Source organism: Staurois parvus, unplaced genomic scaffold (genome assembly GCF_062004578.1).
Source record: "Staurois parvus isolate SC_StPar_1 unplaced genomic scaffold, SC_StPar_1.0 ptg000124l, whole genome shotgun sequence".
In the NCBI taxonomy this organism is placed as follows: domain Eukaryota; kingdom Metazoa; phylum Chordata; class Amphibia; order Anura; family Ranidae; genus Staurois; species Staurois parvus.
Window position 1 is genome coordinate 3,984,372 of NW_028317920.1, and position 21,698 is coordinate 4,006,069.

General features: G+C 44.4%; 1 protein-coding gene across 2 annotated transcripts in view; it reads left to right on the forward strand.

Moving 5' to 3' along the window:
• The first annotated feature begins 2,595 nt into the window (after positions 1-2,595).
• Positions 2,596-21,698, forward strand: part of CFAP100 (cilia and flagella associated protein 100) — a 28,431-nt gene continuing 9,328 nt past the window's right edge. Inside the window, exons 1-12 of one of the 2 annotated variants that reach the window (XM_089672287.1) lie at positions 2,596-2,679; positions 4,090-4,224; positions 10,979-11,068; positions 11,163-11,263; positions 12,977-13,160; positions 13,490-13,557; positions 13,847-14,010; positions 15,564-15,644; positions 15,857-16,056; positions 17,003-17,108; positions 17,271-17,340; positions 21,476-21,627. In XM_089672287.1, coding sequence (XP_089528413.1) covers positions 4,164-4,224; positions 10,979-11,068; positions 11,163-11,263; positions 12,977-13,160; positions 13,490-13,557; positions 13,847-14,010; positions 15,564-15,644; positions 15,857-16,056; positions 17,003-17,108; positions 17,271-17,340; positions 21,476-21,627 — 1,277 coding nt within the window. In that variant the 5' untranslated portion in view covers positions 2,596-2,679; positions 4,090-4,163. Of the gene's footprint in view, positions 2,753-4,089; positions 4,225-10,978; positions 11,069-11,162; positions 11,264-12,976; positions 13,161-13,489; positions 13,558-13,846; positions 14,011-15,563; positions 15,645-15,856; positions 16,057-17,002; positions 17,109-17,270; positions 17,341-21,475; positions 21,628-21,698 lie in introns of both variants that reach the window. The other variant, XM_089672286.1, reaches the window with a different exon arrangement.

The following is a 21,698-nucleotide window of genomic DNA, read 5'->3' on the forward strand; positions in this document are numbered from 1 at the left end:
CTGGACACTCAGAAGCTCTGGGTACTAGATTTTCAGAAGTGTTGGGTACTGGACACTCAGAAGCTCTGGGTACTAGACTTTCAGAAGTGTTGGGTACTGGACACTCAGACGCTCTGGGTAGTAGACTTTCAGAAGTGTTGTGTACTGGACACTCAGAAGCTCTGGGTACTAGACTTTCAGAAGTATTGGGTACTGGACACTCAGAAGCTCTGGGTACTAGATTTTCAGAAGTGTTGGGTACTGGACACTCAGAAGCTCTGGGTACTAGACTTTCAGAAGTGTTGGGTACTGGACACTCAGACGCTCTGGGTAGTAGACTTTCAGAAGTGTTGTGTACTGGACACTCAGAAGCTCTGGGTACTAGACTTTCAGAAGTATTGGGTACTGGACACTCAGAAGCTCTGGGTACTAGACTTTCAGAAGTATTGGGTACTGGGCACTCAGAAGCTCTGGGTACTAGACTTTCAGAAGTATTGGGTACTGGGCACTCAGAAGCTCTGGGTACTAGACTTTCAGAAGTATTGGACACTCAGAAGCTCTGGGTACTAGACTTTCAGAAGTATTGGGTACTGGACATTGAGAAGCACTGGGTAGTGGACACACAGGAGAACTGGGTATTTAGAAGCTCTGGGCATTTGTAAGCACATGGTATTGGGTGCTCTGAAGGGCTGGGTACTGGGCATTCAGAAGTATTGAGCAGTGGACGTTCTGAAGCTCTGGGCATACAGAAGTACTGGGTCCCGGGAAGGCATAAGCTCTGGGTGGTGGACTTTCAGATGTGCTGGGTACCGTGATGCAGAAATATTGGGCACTGGGTACGCCTCGCTTCATAATGTCTCAGTGGTTCTGGAAATGAGAAATAATTTCTACAGCCCCAAGAAGCCACCAAGAACCCTTTATTGGTCCTTGTGGGTACTTATCTGCAACTCTAATGCTTTCCATTTAACTGAGCCAGGGTGCTGCTTATGGTTTTCCTCTGCCATTAAATAAATAGAGGCTGTAAGTTGAAAATTTAAAATATTCAGCTCTCCTTTCCCTGGGACACACTGGTCCCTGTAGTCCTACAACCGCTGGCATGTCTTCTGCCATACATTTTCTCCAACGTCATCCGTCCAGCAGCCTCCACATCAGCATTGACATTTTCTGTCTGATATCTTCTGCAGCTGTTGCACACAATCCAATAATCTCAAGGACAAGCGGCTATAAGTGGACTGCCGCACTCTGCACACCTCCAGCGTCCCCTTGTGGTAGGATAATGTTTGTGCAGTTGAACTGCCCATCAGGATTGTTCCTTTTAAAACTTCTGGACATTTTCTGGCAGCACAAACCTGTCCCTTATTAGACTCTTTATTTTACATTTATTGCGAGGAAAAAAAAACCCTTCCCAGTTGGGTAACCAAGACAGTAGCTGAGGGGAAATCTATATATCCCCCCAAAAATATGTAAATTCGTTCAAAATTTCACACAATAAAAACCTCCAGCGTCCCCTTGTGGTAGGATAATGTTTGTGCAGTTGAACTGCCTGTCAGGATTGTTCTTTTTAAAGCTTCTGAACATTTTCTTGCAGCACAAACCTGCCCCTTATTATTATTTATTTCAGGTACTTATATAGCGCCGTCAATTTACGCAGCACTTTACATATATATTGTACATTCACATCAGTCCCTAACCCTCAAGGGGCGTACAGTCTAAGGTCCCTAACCCTCAAGGGGTGTACAATCTAAGGTCCCTAACCCTCAAGGGGCGTACGATCTAAGGTCCCTAACCCTCAAGGGGCGTACGATCTAAGGTCCCTAACCCTCAAGGGGCGTACGATCTAAGGTCCCTAACCCTCAAGGGGCGTACGATCTAAGGTCCCTAACCCTCAAGGGGCGTACGATCTAAGGTCCCTAACCCTCAAGGGGCGTACGATCTAAGGTCCCTAACCCTCAAGGGGCGTACGATCTAAGGTCCCTAACTCACATTCATACATACACATACTAGGGCCAATTTAGACAGGAGCCAATACACCTACCAGCATGTCTTTGGCGTGTGGGAGGCAGGGGCGGACTGACCATTTGGAAACTCGGGCACTGCCCGAGGGCCCGGGGTCAGTAGGGGGCCCCATGAGATGCCCCTGGTACTTTTTTCATAGGCATTTTGAGTTTCGGCAGAGGGGGACTCTGGTGTGGAAGGTGGCTCTAAAATGAAAGGGGCTCTCTTATGTGCACGGGTGAGGGGGGGACTCTGAACTGAAAATGGGATGAGAGTGTATAATACAAGGAAGAATGGGCTGTAATGTGAAGGGGGCTCTAAGGTGAAAAGGAGGACTCTGATGTACAGGGGGGGGGGGGTGTTGTCACCTACATTATGATGCATTTTTTACATCATCAAAAATCTTTGATCAAAAAAAAACACACACACACCAAAACGCATGATCCAAAAGTCGCCCGGCACTGAAGCGAGTTCGTTGAGAAATCGCAGCGCTGCAGACGGGGAGGGGTGAGGATTGTACATGGAAGGTGACCACACTGCTCCATCCATCACACATTCTGCATTTCTTGTAGTCACTGCTCCCCCCGCTGGACAACATGTGGAGCTACAACAGGAAGAGGAGACGAGTCACTGCCATTCTGTTGCCATGGAGAGAGGAGCTCAGGTCTCCATGGAGATGTAAACAATCTGGGATCACACCACGTGGTAAGCATTGTGCGTCCTCTATGGAGGTTGATCAATATTTTACACACAGGGGAAGGCGGTGGACGGTCAGGAGGTGAGTGAGCTGTGTGTGTAGATTGGGGGGCCATTTTTCTGATGGTAATTTGGGGTTCGTTCACGTTGTGTGCGACCAGCGTTTTTCCTGTGCCTGATCCACACCGATCGCCGCAAGGACACATAGAAAACACCATGTGCCCTGTTCACGCCACAATGCGGCTTTGCGATGGGTAAATGGCGCGTTGCATGAAATGCGGACATGTTGCATTTTCTACAATGCATCATGGGAGCGCACATGACGTATGTTTCCAGACCACATAGGAATGAATGACATTTCAATAAATTGGGCAGCACAGTGGCTAAATGGTTAGCACTTCCCCCTGGCAATACTGGGGTTGTTGGTCCAAATCCCAACCACAGCACCACCTGCCTGGAGTTTGCATGTTCTCCCTGTCCCTGCATGGGTTTCCTCTGGGTACTCCGGTTTCCTCCCACACTCCAAAGACATGCTGGTAGGTGTATTGGCTCCTGTCTAAATTGTCCCTAGTATGTGTATGTATGAATGTGAGTTAGGGACCTTAGATTGTACACCCCTTGAGGGTTAGGACTGATGTGAATGTTCAATATATATGTAAAGTCCTGCGTAAATTGACGGCGCTATACAAGTACCTGAAATAAAGTTTTTAAAAAACGGTAGTATCCAGCGATGTAACAACGTAAGGCACCGCCCCTCCACAATGGAGGTGACCGCGTGGGGCACTGAGTGCTGGTTCACACCGGAACGCGGATTTTCCTGAACCGCATAGGAATTCACTGTCTTTGCAAGACGCATGAAACTGCCATTAACCCTTAATGGCTCCCTGAATGCGTCGCATTTACAGCCACCAAACCGGCGTGCGTTCTAGTGAAGCGGCCCTAAGGTCCCGTTCACACTTGGGTGGTTTGAATTGCAGGCAGAATAGCCGCGATCAGGGGCGGACTGACCATTTGGAAACTCGGGCACTGCCCGAGGGCCCGGGATCAGTAAGGGGCCCCATGAGATGCCCCTGATAAAGATTATTATTATACAGGATTTATGTCGCCAACAGTTTGCTGAGCGCTTTACAATAGAATGGGAGACAATACAGCAACAGTACAGTTCAATACAAGAGGGTTAGGAGGGCCCTGATCCTGGGAGCTTACAATCTATGAAAAAGATACCAAGGGCATCTCATGGGGCCCCCTACTGACCCCGGGCCCTCGGGCAGTGCCCGAGTTTCCAAATGGTCAGTCCGCCCTTGGGCAGCGCTGTACATTACAAAGGGAGACAGAACATACGACAGTACGAAAACAATACAATGTTATACTCGAGGGGTTCGAGGGACATGCGGTTTATATTGTTTTGCGATTTTCCAGGAACTCCCCTTCAGTGATCAGGTCGCTGCACTAAATTCCTGAACATCTCAAGCTGACCCCCCTGAAGATCCACAATGTCATCTTTCACCCTGGAGCGATCCGTTGTGTCACGAGAGAGCACGGCGTCCGGATCCAGTAAGTCTTCTTTTCATTTTCGGATTTTTTTAAAGGTTCATTGACATATGTGCACTTAAAACTGAAGTTTGATCCGCTGTTTTGTCTTCCTGGTTCCCCCATCTTCCCACAGCCCGGGTTCACACCTGTGCGGTGCGGCATATCCCATGTGATTCACACAGGAACCGCACCGCATTCCCTGCACATCACATGCGAATTCTGTTCGATGCAATTTGAGCCATACATTTTGTATGACTCAAATCGCACCGCATCAGCACCAAAAAATGCGGGACCCTTTTTTCCGTCCACACTGGAATCGGATCGCATGGGTATTCACAGCTATGACATCTGATTCTGCACATCGCACCGCGGTTTGCGAACTGATTTCGGAGTGTTGTTAACTTAAAGCGGAGTTCCAGCTGAAATAAAAAAAAGTAAATAAAAGTCAGTTGGTACAAAAACTGTAGCTGCTGACTTTTAAAATATAGACACTCACCTGTCCCTCGGTCCAGCGGTGTCCTCACCACGGCTGGTTTCTCCGTCTTCTCTCCCTGGCGCCGGCATCTTTATTTTGGGCACTCGGCTGTGACAGCTTGCGGCTTCACAGCTGGGTACCCACTGCGCATGCGGGAGAAGCGCTGTGCTTTGGGAATGGCCCCGTAGTCTTCTGGGACCTGTCCAGGGGCGGACTGACCGTTTAGAAACTCGGGCACTGCCCGAGGGCCCGGGGTTAGTAGGGGGCCCCATGAGATGCCCCTGGTACCTTTTTCATAGGCTTTTTTGAGTTTGGGCAAGGACACAGGGGCCCCATGATCCCCTATTGCTCGGGGCCCCATGAGTTGTCAGTCCGCCCCTGGACCTGTCACATGTCCCAGAAGACTACGGAGAGGGAGGGGTGAGGACAACTTCTGCTTCTGATCGCCTCAGCGACCGCAGAGGAAGTGGGAGCAAGTACCGCTCCCCAAAGGTGCCAATCCTTAATGGGGAGCGGGGGACAAAGCGTTAAAGAGGAATTTCCCCTTTTGGGTGGAGCTCCGCTTTAACATACACACCCGCAGTGGTTCCGGGGTGCGATTGTGATGTGGTGTGGAATTCGCACAGAACCCAGTGCGAATTCTGCACCGCATCAGTGTGAACCCAGGCTTAACAACATGAAATGTTTACATAAAAGCTTTTTGTTTGTTTACACACATTAGTTTAGACCCAGCGACATTATCACTGGGTCTCCGTGCTTCTATATGCAATGAAAGCAGATCATGACTGGTGGGTGGGACAAGCAAGTGGTGTACATAGCTTCCCCTGCTCTGAAATGCCTTCAGTCCTGATCAGTGGGCTGGCTGTCGGGGGAGTTATATAAAAATCAATGCCTTGATGGTTGGGTGTCAGTCTAGAGAAGTAGGCTTTCCTAGGCAGGTTGTGTTTGCATGCAGACAGCGTTAGGTAATGCCCACATGATTGAAATAACTAAAATTCAATAAATAAAATTGGTGGGCCAGGGACAGCCAGGCTGAGGAGGAAAGCGCTAGATGATGTTGGTTGTCCTCAAGCCAGGGAATGAGGCGGAGCTCTATCTGACTTTCTGCAGCTTCTAATGCACGTTGTGAGAAGCTCACAGTGTGCAGTGCAATCAGAGGAAGCCGTTTCAGTCCAGGAGAGGAGGCGGTACACCTGTGCAAGACTGAAGGGAAGGCTGGAGGTCAGATTTAATTGAATGGAGTTCTGTCTCATCTCCAGTGCTAAATCTTCCATTACAGATCAGAGGCGGACTGACCATTTGGAAACTTGGGCACTGCCTGAGGGCCCGGGGTCAGTAGGGGGCCCCATGAGATGCCCCTGGTACCTTTTTCATAGGCTTTTTTGAGTTTGGGCAAGGAAACAGGGGCCCCATGACCCCCTATTGCCGGGGGCCCCATGAGTTGTCAGTCCGCCCCTGTTACAGATCTGTCTCAGTTGACTGGCCAGGATGTAAATATGTCAGAGCTACTGTATGTAAATAATGGCATGTGACCATGGCGGGAGGGGAGGGCGGACATTAGAGTGTAAGCTCCTTTTAGTGTACAGGCTAATGTGACTGCTTAGTGATCTTTGTACAGCACTGCAGTATATGTCAGAGACATACAGTGAGGTCCATGTATATTTGGACACAGACACAATTTTAGTTTTTTCAGGTATTTACCAAAATATATTCAAGCTATAGTTCTATAATGGATATGGGCTGAAAGTGCGCACTCTCAGCTTTAATTTGAGGGTACATGCATCCGAATTGGAGGAAGGGTTCAGGAATTCCAGCTCTTACGAGCAGCCAGCCCCCCTATTTCAAGGGACCAAAAGTAATTGGACAATTAAATGCCCATAGGGCAGCACAGTGGCTAAATGGTTAGCACTTCCGCCTGGCAGTACTAGGGTTGTTGGTTTGAATCCCAGCTACAGCACCTCCTGCCTGGAGTTTGCATGTTCTCCCTGTGCCTGCGTGGGTTTCCTCTGGGTACTCTGGTTTCTCCCACACTCCAAAGACATGCTGGTAGGTTCATTGGATCCTGTCTAAATTGGCCCTTGTATATAAATGTGAGTTAGGGACCTTAGATTGTATGCCACTTGAGGGATTAGGGACTGATATGAATGTACAATATATATGTAAAGTGCTGCGTAAATTGACAGTTCTATATAAGTACCTGAAATAAATAAATAAATCAAAAGCTGTTTCATGGCCAGGTGTGGGCTACTCCTTCATTATTTCTTCATTAATTAAGCAGGTAAAACATCTGGAGATGATTCTAAGGCTCAGTTCACACTAGCTTTGAAAGCAGGCATTTAAGGGGCGTTTTTACCGCTCCTGAAATGCCTATGGAAATGATACTATGGGCAGCACACAGCGCTGTTCACATTAGCAAAACATGAAGCGTTAGCGTCGCTTTAAAATTGACGCCTCATGTGGAGTCAGGAGGAGTTGAAGCCTTTCCATGCCTCCCATTCAAGTCTACGGTGACGCTCCTCAAATGTCTGGCAGGCGTTTGTGGGGCGTTAATACCATCAGAGTTTATTATAGGCATTTGTGGTGCGGTTTTAATGCTTGTAAAACACCTATAAAATGCTTCAATACCGTGCATAGGGCGTTTGGGGACCGTTTTTAATGCTTGTAGAAAGCCCATGCTAAAGCTCATTAACTCCTGTCTAAGGCTATAAGGGCGTTTTTGAAGAGTTTGAAATTTAGTGAAGTGTGAATGAGGCCTAAGTGTGATATTTACATTTGGAATCTATTGCTGTGAACCTACATCATGCGTTCAAAGGAGCTGTCCATGCAAGTGAAACAGGCCATTGAAAGGCTTCAAAAACAAAACACATCCATCAGAGAGATCACAGCAACATTAGGAGGCCAAATCAACAGTTTGGTCCATTCTGAGGAAAGAAGAACGCACTGGTGAGCTCAGCAACATAAAAAGGCATGGACGTCCCCGAACGACAACAGTGGTGGATGATCGCAGGATCCTCTCTATGGTAAAGAAAAACCCATTCACAACATCCAGGCAAGTGAAGGACACTCTCCAGGAGGTGGGCGTATCATTGTCAAAGTCTACAATCAAGAGAAGACTTCACGAGAGCAAATACAGAGGGATCACCACAAGGTGCAAACCATTCATAAGCCTGAAGAATAGAAAAGCCAAAATTAGACTTTGCCAAAAAACATCTAAAAAAGCTGGACCAGTTCTGGAAAAGCATTCTTTGGATGGATGAAACGAAGATTAATCTGCACTAGAATGATGGGAAGAAAAAAGTGTGGAGAAGGCTTGGAAGAACTCATGATCTAAAGCACACAACATCATCTGTAAAACATGGCGGAGGCAGTGTGATGGCATGGGCGGAGGCAGTGTGATGGCATGGGCAGAGGCAGTGTGATGGCATGGGCGGAGGCAGTGTGATGGCATGGGCGGAGGCAGTGTGATGGCATGGGCATGCATGGCTTCCAGTGGCACTGGGTCATTGGTGTTTATTGATGATGTGACAGAAGACAGAAGCAGTCGGATGAATTCTGCCGTGTTTACAGATATACTGTCAGCCCAGATTCAGCCAAATGCAGCAAAGTTGATTGGATGACGCTTCACAGTACAGATGGACAATGATCCAAAACACACTTCAAAAGCAACCCAGGAGCTTTTGAAGGAAAAGAAGTGGAATATTCTGCAATGGCCTGTCAATCACCGGAGCTCAACCCATTTGAGCATGTATTTCACTTGCTGAAGGCAAAACTAAAGGCAGAAAGACCCACAAAGAACAACTGAAGACAGCTGCAGTTAGTGCCTGGCAAAGCATCAGAAAGGAGGACACCCAGTCTTTGGTCATGTCCTTGGGTTCCAGACTTCAGGCAAAGCATCAGAAAGGAGGAAACCCAGTCTATGGTAATGTCCATGGGTTCCAGACTTCAGGCAAAGCATCAGAAAGGAGGAAACCCAGTCTATGGTAATGTCCATGGGTTCCAGACTTCAGGCAAAGCATCAGAAAGGAGGACACCCAGTCTATGGTAATGTCCATGGGTTCCAGACTTCAGGCAAAGCATCAGAAAGGAGGAAACCCAGTCTTTGGTCATGTCCATGGGTTCCAGACTTCAGGCAAAGCATCAGAAAGGAGGACATCCAGTCTTTGGTCATGTCCATGGGTTCCAGACTTCAGGCAAAGCATCAGAAAGGAGGACACCCAGTCTTTGGTCATGTCCATGGGTTCCAGACTTCAGGCAGTCATTGCCAGTAATAGATAGTCAACAAAATATTAAAAATTAACAATTTATTTATGATTATATTCATTTTTTCCAATTACATTTGAGCCCCTGAAAATGGAGGGACTGTGTATAAAAATGGTTGCAGTTCCTAAAATTTATACTTGATATTTCTGTTCAACCCCTTGAATTAAAGCTGAAAGCCTGCACTTCAAATTCATTTGGATTGTTTCATTTTAATTTATTCTGGTGGCATACAGAGCCAAAAGTATGAAAATTGTGCCCGTGTCCAAATATGCATGGACCGAACTGTATAAATGTAGAATAATAGTTGTGACGGGGGAAGGGGAGGCATTAGAGTGCAAGCTCCTCCGGTAAAGAGACTAATATGACTTCCTCAGTATTTCCTGTAATGCACTGCTGAATATATCAGAGCTGTATACAGTAAACATATAATAATAATAGTGTGTGACTGTGGTGGGACATTAGAGTGTAAGCTTCTTTGCTGCAGACACTGATGTGACTGGCTCAGTGTTCTCTGTACAGCACTGCGGTATATGTCAGTGCTATATAAATGTATTATAATAATAATAACAGTGTGTGACTGTGGGGGGGGGGGGGGCATTAGAGTGCAAGCTCTTCTGGTAAAGAGACTGATATGACTTGCTTAGTATTTTCTGTACAGCGCTGTGGTATATGTCAGAGCTGCATATTAATATTAGTGTATGTCTGTGATGGGACATTAGAGTATTAAGTCTTCTGGTGCAGAGACTGATGTGACTGGTTCAGTGTTCTCTGTACAGCGCTGCAGTATATGTCAGAGCCATGTAACTGTATAATAATAATAGTGTGTGACTGTGGGGGAGATATTAGATTGCAAGTTCTGCTGGTGCAGAGACTGATGGCTCAGTGTCCTCTATACAGCACTTTGGTATATGTCAGAGCTATATAAATGTATAATAATAATAATAGTGTGTGACTGCGGGGGGGGGGGACATTAGAGTGCAAGCTCTTCTGGTGCAGAGACTAATGGCTCAGTGTCCTCTATACAGCACTGTGGTATATGTCAGTGCTATATAAATTTATAATAATAGTGTGTGACTGCGGGGGGGGGGACATTAGAGTGCAAGCTCTTCTGGTGCAGAGACTAATGGCTCAGTGTCCTCTATACAGCACTGTGGTATATGTCAGTGCTATATAAATTTATAATAATAGTGTGTGACTGCGGGGGGGGGGGGGGGGACATTAGAGTGCAGGCTCTTCTGGTGCAGAGACTAATGGCTCAGTGTCCTCCATACAGCACTGTGGTATATGTCAGTGCTATATAAATGTATAATAATAATAATAGTGTGTGACTGCGGGGGGGGGGGGGGACATTAGAGTGTAAGCTCTTCTGGTGCATAGACTAATGGCTCAGTGTCCTCTGTACAGCACTGCAGTATATGTCAGAGCTATATAAATGTATTATAATAATAGTGTGTGACTGCGGGGGGACATTAGAGTGCAGGCTCTTCTGGTAAAGAGACTGATATGACTTGCTCAGTATGTTCTGTACAGTACTTTGGTATATGTCAGAGCGGTATAATCATTCTAGTGTATGACTGTGGTGGGACATTAGAGTGTAAGCTCTTCTGGTGCAGAGACTGATGGCTCAGTGTCCTCTATACAGCACTGCGGTATATGTCAGAGCTATATAAATGTATAATAATAATAATAGTGTGTGACTGCGGGGGGACATTAGAGTGCAAGCTCTTCTGGTAAAGAGACTGATATGACTTGCTCAGTATGTTCTGTACAGTACTTTGGTATATGTCAGAGCGGTATAATCATTCTAGTGTATGACTGTGGTGGGACATTAGAGTGTAAGCTCTTCTGGTGCAGAGACTGATGGCTCAGTGTCCTCTGTACAGCACTGCAGTATTTGTCGGAGCTACCGGATATAAATGTATAATAATAATAGTGTGTGATTGTGGTGGGACATTAGAGTGTAAGCTCCTCTGGTGTAAATGGCTCAGTGTACATATGTCAGTGATATACATAACATGGACACTTTATCTCCTCTGACAGGAGGCGCTCGCACAATGTCTCACCGCTCTGCTCCAAGGTCCATAGTGAGCTCTGCTAAGTCCGACACCGACACAAAGTCCGTGGTTTCAGGTAGTCGGGGCTGTAGCTGTGGCTATGGCGGGGTGGGAGGGTATTTCGTGTCTTGGGTATCTAGTTTTTAGGATTGTCCCATTTCTCTCTCCAGCTCAGGCCAAAAAGAAGAAGAGTGAACCAAACCCCTTCAAGATCTCCCCAGATGCCGACTTCTTCCTCATCCGGGACCAGGAGCGGGAGAAGAAGGAAATGGTGACTGTTGAATAGACAAACATATCCCTGACAAACACTGAAAGTCCAATATCCCCGTTATTGGCTTAGGGTTCATGTTGGAGGCTTTACCAGGTATTTTATATAACTAAAGTAACTTGTCGGGACTTTTCTGCACCGAGGGAGCCGTGTGCGCCTTGTACAGCCATTTACCGCACTCTTCTAAATGCAGATGCTTCTTTGGATCAGTGTTTACTTGCGCATGCATGGCCAATGTGTTTTACGTACGTAGAAGTTTGGTGTTTGGAAAGAACATTGGCTGTATGGGCAGCACAGTGGCTAAATGGTTAGCACTTCCGCCTGGCAGTACTAGGGTCGTTGGTTTGAATCCCAACCACAGCACCACCTGGCTGGAATTTGCATGTTCTGCCTGTGTGGGTTTCCTCTGGGTACTCCAGTTTCCTCCTACCCTCCAAAGGCATGCTGGTAGATTAATTGGCTCCTGTCTAAATTGTCCCTAGTATGTGTATGTATGAAACGTGTGTTAGGGATTTTAGATTGTATGCTCCTTAAGGGTTAGGGACTGATGTGAATGTACAATATATATGTAAAGTGCTGTGTAAATTGATGGTGCTATATAAGTATCTGAAATAAATGAATTCACATGTGTTGGTAAACACTGCTGTAGAGGAGAGGGCTGTGCACAGCATGTGTGGCTCCCCAGGCATTCAAAAGTGTCAGGATATTACACTTACCATATAAAATGCCTGTAAAAGCCCTGTGTGCATGAATCTTTAAAACTGGAGTTTTATCTGCTCATATTTTTCTTCCTCTTCTTAAGGAGCTGGGAATGGGAGGGGGGAGGGGAGCGGGTACACTGCTGGATCGAGGGACAGGTATGTGGCCGCTTTTTAAGTCAGCAGCTACAGCATTTGTATCCACTGACTTTTTTTTTTTCACCAGAGACTGGAGCTCTTTTTAAACTTGCAAATGAAATTTTAACTAAAATCTTTCTGTTCTCATTACATACTGTATTTTAGACACAGTGATATCATCACTGGGTCTCTCTACTTTTCTATGCAATGCAGGCAGATCATGGCTGGTGGGAGGGGCTGGCAGGGTGCTGTACATGGCTTTCTGAAAACATCACAGCACCCCGCCTCAGTTTCTTGTCAGGAGTCCTCAGCCCTGATGCAAGCAGTGGGCTGGCTCTTGGTAGGAGTTATGCAAATATCAAAATGCCTGGATAGGAGGGTGTCATTCTGGAGGAGTTGGTGTTAGTAGACAGGTTGTATTTATATGCAGACTGCCCTAGGTAACACCCACATGTGATGCTTAGACTTCATAATTGAAAGAACTGAAATCCAGTGAATGATAAGGGAGGGTCAGAGATAATCAGGCAGGGGAGAAAAGAGCTAGGAGATGCTGGATGTCATCCAGCCAGGAAATGAGGCAGATTCTAGTTGACTTGCTGCAGCTTCTAATGCACATTGTGAGAAGCTCACAGTGTGCAGTGAAATCAGAAAAAATAATTTGAGGACAAGAAAGGAACCTGTACAACTATGCAAGACTGAAGGGAAGGCCAAAGGTCAGCTTTAAGTGTGTGTGTATATATATATATATATATATATATATATATATATATATATATATATATACATTTTTAGTGTTGGATAGAGCAGGCAGTGGTAAATCCTCTTCAGAAAGTCTAAAGATTTGCATGTTGAAGGTTTTCATATTTCCATCCTTGTACAGGAAAAGGAAAAGAGCAAAAATTTGAAAGTCCACCAAAAGGGTACGTACACCACGATGATGAACGCCAAGATGGCCAGACTACGTAAGGAGATTGAAGCGGAGGAGATGGAAGAAGCTGCAGAGGACGGGGAGAAGGCTGTGGCTGTACTGAACAATTCTTCCTGGAAACTGGCGGTGACCAGAGGTGAGGACGGGGGAAAATGACCATCACAATTCAATGTTGAGGCTGAACCAGTGAATGGTGCATGAACAACCCTGAGCTTCATAGATACTTCCATCACCCTCCAAATCCACACCATACTACTGCCGGAGGTGCACCTCCACCATGTTGCCATGGGACTGGCATGGCTGGTGTTGCTGGCTAGAGGGGAGGGAGATCGGCAAACATCCATTTGGTGATCTCCTCTACCTAATACGTGCCCCTTCTGGTTTTTATCACTGCGCTTCCAGGTGCGGCTGCCGCTGTGTCCTAATGAAGCGCAGTCTGACTCTATTTCTGTATTCTTCTTCCAGACAAACAAGTCCCAAGAGAAAGTGTCCATGATTTCATTGATAAGAAGAAGGAAATGTTCCTCCTGCAGGTAATATTACCTCTGGGCCTCATTTATCTATTAGAAATTGGTTCATGTAGCGACCAGTTGTTCGATTCAAGTTTCTTACCTACTCTTGAGGAGAAAAAGCTGGAACCTGATTTGTTGGTAAAAGTAAAGGAGATTCACCAATTCCAGCCATGCGTTTAGATCTGGTGCAACTTAATTTATTTCTTGATATGATCTGATATGTTCCTGATTTCTAAAACATCTGGCGAAACTGTCAAGTGCCACTTCTACCAAGGCTAGCATAATCAAATGTGCTGTTTGTGATTGGCAGTACTCCCTGACCGTGAAACGTGATGAGATCCAGAAGCTGGAGGCCATGGCCGCTGCCGAGGAGATGAAGCTGGAAAAGGCTGAGCAATTCTTGGAGGAAGATGCCGTGAGATTTGATGAGTTTTTGAAACAAAATGACAGGAACTCAGTGGAGGCCTTAAAACAGTGAGTCCAAATATCCTAAATCTTGCCATGGCCCAAGATCTAGTACTATCCTAGGTGGTGATAGCCAAAGAGGTGCCATACTGTACCATCCTAGGTAGTGATGTCCAAAGAGACTCCATACTGCTAGATGATTTCTATTGTATCAGAATATGAAGGGTGCCGTGTTTAAAGAATTGGGGCCTTATACCTAAAAGAACACCTCGTTTCATGGGTTCCATGTAACACAAATATATATTTGGGTGGACTAACTCTTTAACCACTTCCCGTCTGGCCCATGGATATAAACGGACAGACGGTGGCTGTGCAGGGTTGGGTGGCCGTTTATAAATGGCCTCCCCGCACCCTGCTTGTGCGCGTTCCCTGGGAGCGTGCAGCACCTCGATCCAGTGCCCGCTGTGTCCTCCGGACACAGTGGAACACCGATCGTCGGACGGGACCTCTGTGCGAGGTCCCGATCATGTGATCACTGATTGGCCAATCAGTGATCACATGCAGAGTAGTAAGCAAGATGTCACTTCTGAGTGGCCACATCTGACATCATTGCTTACTACGTGTGAAATCTGTGAATCATCACAGAGGTCACATGGTACAAGGCAATTCACAACAGCCTTGTACCATGTGACAAGCTGTGACCAATCACAGCTCACACAGTAGTTCTCAATGGCTGCAAGAATGCAGCCAGAGAGAAGGAGAAATGATTGATTTTACAGCCTTTGTGGGTGTAAAAGCAATCAGTGTAAAAAAAATCTTCATCACCCCCCACAAGTAGTACAGTGTCACCATGGTGACAGTATGTAAAAAAAAAAAACATTAATAATAATATAAAAAAAAAAAACAAAATGTAAAAGAAATCTTTAAAAATTATAATTTTTGGGTATAAACTAATTTGGGTTATTTTTTCTAAAAAGATAACGGAATACATTTTGGACAAGATTTAATATGAAATACTATTTATTTGCAAAATTTTATAAGAAAACACTTTTTTTCAAAATTTCTGGACATTTTCATTTACATAGCAAAAAAAATAAAAATCCCAGTGGTGAATAAATACCACCAAAATAAAGCTTTATCTGTCTCAAAAAATGCTAAAAAATTAATATGGATACAGTGTTGCATGAGCGCGCAATTGTCATTCAAAGTGTGATAGCACTGAAAGCTGAAAATTGGCCTGGACAGGAAGGGGGTAAAAGTGTCCAGTCTGGAAGTGGTTAAGCCAGCCATTCTCAACCAGTGTTCCGTGGAATCCTCACGTTCCTCCAGAGATTCCTAGGGGTTCCTTGAGCTGTGGCTGGTTGACCTGCCATTTGATGGTGTCTGCATTGTTTCAGAGCCAAAACCATTTTGCAGAGTCGTTAGCATGACACCAATGATCTTGGTGTTTTTAGCTGTCTCTAAGGAAGAGCATTTGGGTCAGAGGCTCCCCAAGACCCCGAAATTTTTTAAATGTTTTCCTCTGGGATAGTATGGTTGAGAAAGTCTGCTTTAACCCCCAAAAGGTACTTAGGTAGCCGTAACCTATCAATGGTTTTCATGCTTTTTTTTTTTTTGCTCAGAGCCGATAAGGAGACCAAACTAAAGATGGAGCAAGTTGCACAAATCAAGAGTCACACAGCCCAAATGATGAACATCAAGAGGTAAGGGTTTCGTTTTCTAACAATGTTGCTCTTGGAGTTAGATTTGGACCACATGTCCCATCCAACTGACCAATTAACAGCTATGATAAAAAGCACCTGTGGGAGGGGCTTATGGAAACATGACCAATCTGTAAGCCACTTACTGAATGCCTCTTGTTTCACTCTATCTAGAGAAGGATGTTATCTGTTCTTTGTTCCTTCTCCACATTCAGTGACATTTCAAAAAGTGAGGAGATCCTAAAAGAGTATCTGATGTACAAAGAATTCCTCTTCCGCCTTTCTCCCAAGGAGTGGAAGGAGGACATATTGAAGAAGAAGAAAGAGAAGAAGAAACCTCTCCTTCCTGCCACCAAAGAGAAAGAAAAACAGGACTCTGAGACCAAAGTATCCACCTCCCCCATCTCAGGCAAGAGTAAGTACATCAGAATGAGCCAATGGGCCGGTGTTTAGAGCTCGTAAAGAAGTGAACACCCAATACTAGGCCCTTTCCAGGATTGGGCTAAAAACATCATCCCCCACCCCATTCGCCACTGTCAAAAAGAACCTGTTGCTGAAGGTTCACCAGATATTCAACAGCTCCAACTCTCAGTAGTAGAACCAAAATAACAGAATAGAAGGCAGCACCAGATGTAACTCTTCATTAGATCCACCAGTGGAACGCACAGGACCATATAGGGACAAGGGCCACTGAAAACTGAGCCTGGCACTGGTAGTGGAGGGGGTACAGGTAGTGGAGGGTGGTACAAGTATTGGAAGGTGGCACACATAGTGGAGGGATGGTACAGATAGAGGAGAGAGGTCACAGGTGTAGAGGGGGAAGAGGTAGTGGAGGGTCACAGGTAGCAAAAGTAAGCAATGGGAGTGGAGGTGAGCGCAGGGAGTGGAGAAGGGTATGGGTATAGGGAAAAAGTCAAACCTTTTGCTCTATATTATTATTAATTAGGATACATCGTATTTGTAATGTTTACAAGGAAATCACAATTGCCTGAAGTCCTCCTGTCCAAAAATATTCATTGCGCAATAATGTACCCGGCATTTCCACCTGTGACCTCCAGGTGAACAAGAACAAAAAGTATCTCTTCCATGGATCTCAGATGAGTGTTGTGTTCTGGAAACGGATCTCAGATGAGTGTTGTATTCTGGAAACAGATCTCAGGTGCAGGGGTGGACTGGCAACTCATGGGGCCCCCGGGCGATAGGGGATCATGGGGCCCCTGTGTCCTTGCCCAAACTCAAAAAAGCCTATGAAAAAGGTACCAGGGGCATCGCATGGGGCCCCCTACTGACCCCGGGCATTGCCCAAGTATCCAAATGGTCAGTCCGCCCCTGATCAGACGTGTTGTGTTTATCTTTTTTAGAAACAGAAAGAAATTCTTCAAGCAAGATCAGCCATAGTCGTGATTCCAGCCGTGATCCCCGACTGTCATCTAGGCAGAGCCTGAAAACAGCGGGGTCCAAGAAACTGTAAGTGTCCTAGAGACTGTCTCTATATGCTTGGTTTAGCAACTAAAAGGTTGAAAATCTGAAAACCAAAAGATTCATTATCTGTTGTCTTGTCTGTAGCAGACATAATTTAATGTTATAAACACATTTCCAGATACGATGGCCTTCAATTTGTCTTTTCAGGAGTAGTGCAACGTATCAGGCAGAAGATAAAAGCATCTCAGAAAGCCTGATATCCTCCGACAGTGAAGAGGTGGGTACTTCTGTTTACCTGTTTACAAGGTTGCAGTTTAGAATGATAAACCTTTTTTGCTGTTATCTGATACTGTGCACCTTTTAAAGAGTCAATCCTCCAAACAAGCTTGTGGGTCCCAATGCAAAAATTGGCCTGGGGCCCCACCACAACCACCCGCTGCTTCCGCTGTGTGCCAATATACTCCCATTGTGGGACGAGATACTCCAGGTGACTAAAGAGTTATTTCAGATCTTTATTTATATAGGTAATTCAAAAGATTCTGGAGAAACTGTCTGTATTTTGACATACCTCTCCAATTCTTTTGAATACCCTGGAGCAGGGGTAAGCAACCTTTTGAAAGGTGGAGATCTACCTGACCAACATGAAAGAGATCAAAGATCACCCTTTTTTCTTTTTTTAGAAATTAATTGGCAAGGAATTACTAAATAGTAAGGAAAACTTAAGAAAATAAAATAAAATTTAAAAAATGTGAAATTTGTAAAGTTAGGCTACCTTAAAAGTGGACAGGGTCAGTCAGTACAGCAGTGGACAGTGTCAGTAGTGCAGAGAATGGTGTCAGTAGGTTTTATTTTTGTTTTTATTTTATATTTTTTTAACATTTTATTTATTTTTTTTTTACAATTTTATTTTTATTATTGTTTTTTTGTTTGTTTTTTTTTAGCAGCCCTGTTGGGGGGCTTTGGTGAAATATTAGGGTCACTTTTGAGACAAAGAAAAGGGACTGAGAGCAGAGATTCCCCAGTCCCCTTTTCTGCAGCCTGAGCTGCACTGGACAGTGAATGAATGGAAAGTGCTCTGTGCTGAGCAGCTTCCTGTTCATTCACAAACCTAAAGTGTTACTAAATCCACAACAGTAAAATCAGTCTGTAGATGCAGTAAAGCATGCTGGTTATACTCATTGTGGAGCCTAAGGGGTTAATCATCTGCGTTGTGTAAAAAAAGGTTGTTTGATCCTGTCTTCTCTGATCCTCCACTTGTTCTACTGTCCCCAATCCATCTGCTGATTGTACAGAGTTCTAAGAGGCACTCTGCACATGCTCCGTTTTGTGTGTGTTGCTAGAGAGGTTTTTTTGGGAGGGTGTATGTGATTGCCACAGAGCCAATCAGCGCCATCCAGACAGAGGGTCAGGGGTCATGCAGCCTCACAGGACAGTCAGAGGAGAATGAAAACACCTCCTAAAAGCTTTAACCAGTGCTCAGCTCGACACTGATAGAAGTGATAAGACTGCTACTGTATATACTGCTGATGAGAAAAGGTATTTAGCAGTTTATATTTACTAAAATAGTTGCATTGCCATGTTCTGTGTACTGTGGGAGACCAGATATAGTGAATGCAGGGTCCGGGGAGATCAGATATAGTGAATGCAGGGTCTGGGGAGACCGGATATAGTGAATGCAGGGTCCTGGGAAACCGGATATAGTGAATGCAGGGTCCAGGGGAGACCAGATATAGTGAATGCAGGGTCTGGGGGGACCAGATATACTGAATGTGGGGTCCGGGGAGAGCAGATATAGTGAATGCAGTGTCCCGGGAGAGTGGATATAGTGAATGCAGGGTCCGGGGAGACCGAATATAGTGAATGCAGGGTCCGGAGAGACCGGATATAGTGAATGCAGGGTCCTGGGAGACCATATATAGTGAATGCAGGGGCAGAGGGAGACCAGATATAGTAAATGCAGGGTCCGGGGAGACCAGATATAGTGAATGCAGGGTCCTAGGAGACCAGATATATTGAATGCAGGGTCTAAGGAGACCGGATATAGTGAATGCTGGGTCCTAGGAGATCAGATATAGTGAATGCAGGGTCCGGGGAGACCGGATATAGTGAATGCTGGGTCCTAGGAGACCAGATATAGTGAATGCAGGGTCCAGGGAGACCGGATATAGTGAATGCAGGGTCCTGGGAGACCAGATATAGTGAATGCAGGGTCCGGGGAGACCAGATATAGTGAATGCAGGGTCTGGGGAGACCGGATATAGTGAATGCAGGGGCAGAGGGAGACCAGATATAGTGAATGCAGGGTCCGGGGAGACCGGATATAGTGAATGCAGGGTCCTGGGAGACCATATATAGTGAATGCAGGGTCCGGGGAGACCAGATATAGTGAATGCAGGGTCCAGGGAGACCGGATATAGTGAATGTAGGGGCAGAGGGAGACCAGATATAGTGAATGCAGGGTCTGGGGAGACCGGATATAGTGAATGCAGGGTCCTGGGAGACCATATATAGTGGATGCAGGGGCAGAGGGAGACCAGATATAGTAAATGCAGGGTCCGGGGAGACCAGATATAGTGAATGCAGGGTCCGGGGTTTAGTAACACTTTAAGCATAGGGGCAGGGTCATAATTGCAACCCCTGACACTACACCAGTGCTGATACACTATATGACCAAGAGTATGTGAACATCCCTCCAAATGATTGCCTTCAGGTGTTTCCAGCTAATGGTACTACTAATGCTATAACATACAAAGAGATTATAGACAACTGACAACTGTGCACTTCCAACTTTGTGTCAACAATATGGGGAAGGACCCTTTAATGTTCCAGCATAACTGTGCACACAGCCAGCTCCATAAAGACATGGTCTGACGTTTGGTGTGGAGGAACTTGTGTTGCCTGCACACAACCCTGACCTCAACCCTACCCATTTGAATTGGAACACTGATTGTGGGCAAGGTTTTCTCATCCAACATCAGTACTTGACCTCACAAATGGTTTTTTTTTTGGCTAAACAAACACAAATTTCCACAAATCTGTTAGAAAGCCTTTCCAGAAATGTGGAAGCTAATATAGTCACAATGGGCCATGGGTAATAGCCATGGTTTTGAAATGTCTCATGTAGGTGTTATTATCAGAGGTCCACACATTTTTGGAAGCCACATTCTGTTCTGCAGATTTAACCTCCCTTTGTGTTTGATGTGTTTTTAGCACAACATCTGCAGAAAGAATACTCAGAGTAAGTGTGCAGGCTTGTTGAATGCATGGTATCTATGTGATAGACATGTATGGTTCATTTCGTTCGGAATCAAAATTTGGATGAAATTTTTGTTATTCGAGGATTCAGTTGTATCCAAATTTTTGAATTACAATAGTACCGAATTTAAACAAACACGAAATAACAAAATTAAATTTTCGTTCGAAATAGCAAATTATCCAAATTCAAATCGTATTTGAAAACGAAATCAAATTAGAAAACAAATTCGGAATGTAAACATATTACTGACTACTGCTGATTTCCTTCAAAGACTGTGTATTTTAGTGATAATATAGTTGTCTTCTGAAATTCAAATTTTGAAAAGAATAGGATAAAATAGAATTGAAAATAAAAGAATATAATAAAAATAAAGGAATAGAATAGAAAATAAAAGAATAGAATAAAAAAATAGAATTAATATAGCCATCTTCCGAAATTAAAATTCAAATACAATAGAAATTTCAAATTTCAAATACAATAGACATAATATAGCCCATTTTAAAAGTTAAAATTTCAATTAGAATAGAATAAAATAGAATATAGCTGCCTTCTGATATTTGAAATTCGAATAGAATAAAATAAAACAGAATAGACTAGAATAGAAAAAAAAATAAGTGAATAGAATAGAAACAAATAGAATATAGCCATCTTCAGAAATCTTAATTTCGAAAAGAATAGAATAAAAGAGATTAGACTAGAATAGAAAATAAAAGACAAGGATAGAAAAATTAAAGAATAGAAAATAAAGTAATAGATTTGTAAAGAATAGAATAGATGAAATGAGAAGAGAAAATTAAGGAACAGAACTGAAAAGAATGGAACAAATAAGAATAGAATAGAAAAGAAAATATTAGAAAAAAAATTAAAATAGATTAAAACAAACTATAACCGTCTTCTGAAATTTGAATTTCAAATAGAATAAAACCAGCTATTCTTTACAATTCATTTGAATAGATTTGATATTTTTGATTCAAATTCGATTTGAATACTTCAAATCCATTGGAAAAAATTGAATCCGGACAAAAATGAATAAACGAAACTAATTTTGATACAAACGTAACAAACGAACATAACGAATCGTTCCGAATAAACACGTTTCTTCGTTCTGCACATGTCAACTACATGATGTGACCCAAAAGCTCTGATATCTGACTAGGAACCCGAGCTGTACTTCCACGACCCCCAGCAGCTCCTGGACATCTTCTCCGAACTGGAGGAACAGAATCTTTCTTTAATCCAGAACTCACAAGAGACAGAGGAAGCTTTGGAGGAAATCAAACATACAATTGCCACCACTGAGGAGAAGATGTAAGGCTGAATAAGTAATGGAAAGTACTTTCATGTTAAAAGAGATGAAACCTTTAACAACATGACATTTT